This window comes from Tursiops truncatus, unplaced genomic scaffold, assembly GCF_011762595.2.
Source record: "Tursiops truncatus isolate mTurTru1 unplaced genomic scaffold, mTurTru1.mat.Y mat_scaffold_11_arrow_ctg1_1, whole genome shotgun sequence".
In the NCBI taxonomy this organism is placed as follows: Eukaryota; Metazoa; Chordata; class Mammalia; order Artiodactyla; family Delphinidae; genus Tursiops; species Tursiops truncatus.
In genome coordinates this window covers 298-3,919 of record NW_022983160.1, presented here as the reverse complement: position 1 = coordinate 3,919, position 3,622 = coordinate 298, and the positions used below count along the sequence as shown (strand labels likewise).

At 46.9% G+C, this 3,622-nt stretch overlaps 1 gene segment (V, D, J or C); it reads left to right on the top strand.

Annotated features, from left to right (window-relative positions):
• Positions 1 to 2,943: 2,943 nt before the first annotated feature.
• Positions 2,944 to 3,381, top strand: LOC109551759 (immunoglobulin heavy variable 4-59-like; the record flags this gene model as incomplete). The annotated part of the segment is given in 2 exon segments: positions 2,944 to 2,989; positions 3,074 to 3,381. Coding segments are annotated over 2 exon segments (354 nt in total), but the record flags the coding sequence as incomplete, so codon positions are not given.
• Positions 3,382 to 3,622: the final 241 nt, after the last annotated feature.

Genomic DNA, 3,622 nt, shown 5'->3' with positions numbered 1-3,622 from the left:
GTCAAAGATCAGTAAAAGAATTTTTGTAACCAGGGGCCCAAGTAGGAGTAAGAACCAGGTTATGTTTCAGAACATTTTTTGATGGTGGTCCAAGTACTGTCAACGCTTGGGTTACCCTGTCCAAAGTTAGAATGACCATATCGTAAAATAAATTTTACCCGTGACGGATCTGAGTTTATGAATGATTGTAACTCGAAACATTCAATGGATTTAGCAACGTTAAAAACACAATCAATACCTTGAATTTTTATTATTAATTTTAATATATTTTGCCCCAGAGAAGAGTTTGACAATTACAATTTCAGTAACACATTTCCGTAATTTTGACTTATAGCTCTTAAAAATTAGATACCACATTGTTTCATAATAAATGTTTCATCTACATCCCTCACATTTGAAACTGGATTCCAAGTGGATCTAGAAGACGTAATGTGAGGACAGCGAATGTCTCTACATTCAGTAACATCTAAGGCAACAAACCTAACATCACATGAGGACGCCACTGATTTCCAAGTATAGTTCCTGCTTCTTCATTGCTCAATGATTCCAGCAAAGGTACAAAATGACCTAAACCATCTGGTCTCAATGTTCCTGAAGTCCACACCTCATTCTGAGCTTATACCCTCAAGATTTTATAAGGGAAAACACAGAGACCATCAGAAGGACCTGTCCACGTGGCCCCCATGAACCCACCACCATCAGCCCTTCTTCCTCCCATCACGATGGTCAGGCCCTTTTCTGTGACCATCACTGGTAACCTGCAGAGCAATATGACTTAAGTCTCCCCACTTCATTTCCATCATTTCCATTTCCCATCACTGGGCGTCTCTAATGGATATTCCTTCCAGCATTACCATATGATCTGGTCTCCAGACATAATTCCTTCCAATTAGCTCCACAAAGGAAAAATAACTTTTTTTTAGTCCGGGTGCCTAACACATTTTTCCTAGGGTTAAATAGACCCTAACAACACATCCCCACCCACTGAAACATAAAGACACCTGCTATATATCCTTCTATGTTAACATGAATTTGGCTGGATCTCCTCTAATCCACCAGCTCAAGAAGGGCAGGTCAGATGCTGGGGCATCTGTACAAATGCAGGCCCTTCTTCCACCTGCTGAATAATGGGCCCACCTGGTTCTAGGTTTTAGATGCCATCCCTTCCGCTCCCCTATCCCACAGCGTATCAGCTCAATTTTCAGGTCCTGACAACAGGGTCCAGACTTGTCCTGTGATTCTTCCCCATATCACTGTGGTTGGCTCTCCTATTATCAACATTCAAGGAGGCAGATTCTTTAGAATTTAATTTACTCTGCAAATATTATTGGAAAAGCTAGAAGAAGTATCGTACTCGGTTCATGAAATTATATGGAGTAAATATCTTCTCATAGACAGCAGGCTCGACATCAGTCAGTGTACAGGTGAAATCAGTGGGCTGAGGGAGAGCTGACCTGCACCAGACCCAAGGTGTGACCTCTCAGGGCAGGAGTGGAGCCAGGGCTACATGTACAGGGTGTCAGTCAGAGATGGGGACTCACATTGGTCTTTCTGGTTCCCAGGAGAGATAACATCACTCATGACACTCATGTCAACATTCAGCACCCCTGGCAACCCCACTATAAATTTCAGACATACCATTACCATCGTGATCCCCAGTTTACATCCTTGCAGACTGAAATGCAGATGGTGAGGCCACATCCTCAGTGCCCACAGTGAGATGCGACGGAACTGTGCTCTGCTCTCCAGCACCACTTACTGATGTGACCTCAGGCACAGTCCCAGGACTCACTGACCCAGGGACTCGGGAGAGCTGCTCTCAGGTGGACTTTTCAATGGAACCTGCTTCCTGAGGTGAGGACTTTCCTTTGACCATGACACCCTCATACTCTGCAAGCCATTCACTGTGAAGGTTTACTTCCAAGAATCATGCATGTTCTCTCACCCAGTGCAGTGGGAACTGTGTTCCCTGAGCTCCAATGTCACTGGCTGTGACAGAGTTAGAAATGAACACTTCTAGAAGGAGTGAGTCTGTGCACTGTGACCAGGTCACCTGCCCAGCATGTTGGAGTCCTGAGGAGCTTCCAGGAGCTGTCTGTTCTAGACCTTGCTAGCCCTGGGGATTCCTCAACGTCCACCCGCAAGGAAGGGCCCTGAAGCTCGCGGTGTTCCTGCAGACACTCAGTTGTGCACAGGAAACACGCAGGTCAGGCTACAGGCCATGTCAGCAGTGCTGGGATCCATGACCATCTCAGCAAGAATGACTACCTTATCCACAAAACACACTGTGTGTTTAGTTGTTAAGAGTAAATCCACCTCCAGAGCAAGTCTTGATAATATTTAAACTGTTTCAGGTGAAGAAATGTTCACCCAAGTTAAGGGAAAATGAGCTCTGTTGTGAATTATGATAAACATTCAATTTTACCTGACTTTGTCTGAATTCAATGTCATTATTACATGTATGGTTTGTCTCAAATACTTGCGCATCCAGGAAATAAACAGGAGGTAATGCAGAAAGGAAAAAGCAAGAGTCTGCGTCTGACATCTTGGAGGACCCAGAATGTGTGATGGGTATTTATGTGAAATGTATGCCTCCACGGGACTAAAGTCTATCCCCAAACCTGCCGTTAATCCTTGAGCACAGCTGACTTCCTGACTAGCCCTTCAGCATCATTTCATTCCTGGACACAGAGTCCCCAGGCACAGGGAGGGGACCCCAGGTGGGGCTGAGTTCTCTGAAGGCACAGTCAGCACCCTCCTCAGGTGGAGCCCCAGAGACTGGGACCTCCCTTCACTACTTTCCGATTTTTATAGCCTGGTCCCTCCCGTATGCAAACATCCCTTATGTCACAAGGTAAAAACAAAGTACCTGTTCACTTAAATTCGGGTTTCTCTCATGATTGAAGAGAATTTCTGGGCTTCAGGAATCTCATCTGCAAGAAGATGAATCCACTGTGGTTCTTCCTCTTCCTGGTGTCAGCTCCCAGAGGTGAGTTTCTCAGGGATTCAGACGTGAACACATGGGGAAGCTGCATCTGAGCCCATGAGTCACCGTGGTTCTCTCTGTCCACAGGTGTCCTGTCCCAGGTGCAGCTGCAGGAGTCGGGACCCAGCCTGGTGAAGCCCTCACAGACCCTCTCCCTCACCTGCACTGTCTCTGGATTCTCATTAAGCAGCTATGCTGTATCCTGGGTCCGACAGCCTCCAGGAAAGGGGCTGGAGTGGGTTGGTGTGATGGGTAGTGGTGGAAGCGCATATTATAACCCAACTCTTAAGTCCCGGCTCAGCATCACCAGGGACACCTCCAAGAGCCAAGTCTACTTATCGCTGAGCAGCCTGACAACTGAGGACACAGCCGTGTATTACTGTGCGAAAGACACAGTGAGGGGAAGTCAGTGTGAGCCCAGACACAAACCTCCCTGCACGGAGGCCCGTTACCACGAGGGGGCGTGCAGGATCCAACAAGTACAGGGCTGAGGCCTGTGGCAGGTGCAGATGAGGGGCTGGGAGGGAATTCTTGTTAGAACCTGTACTTTCCCCTTCCAGCCCAGGACCTCTACCAGAGACCCTGTTCTGTATCCTAATGTTTCATTGCTGTGGATTATGAAGTGTCTAGAAAGAA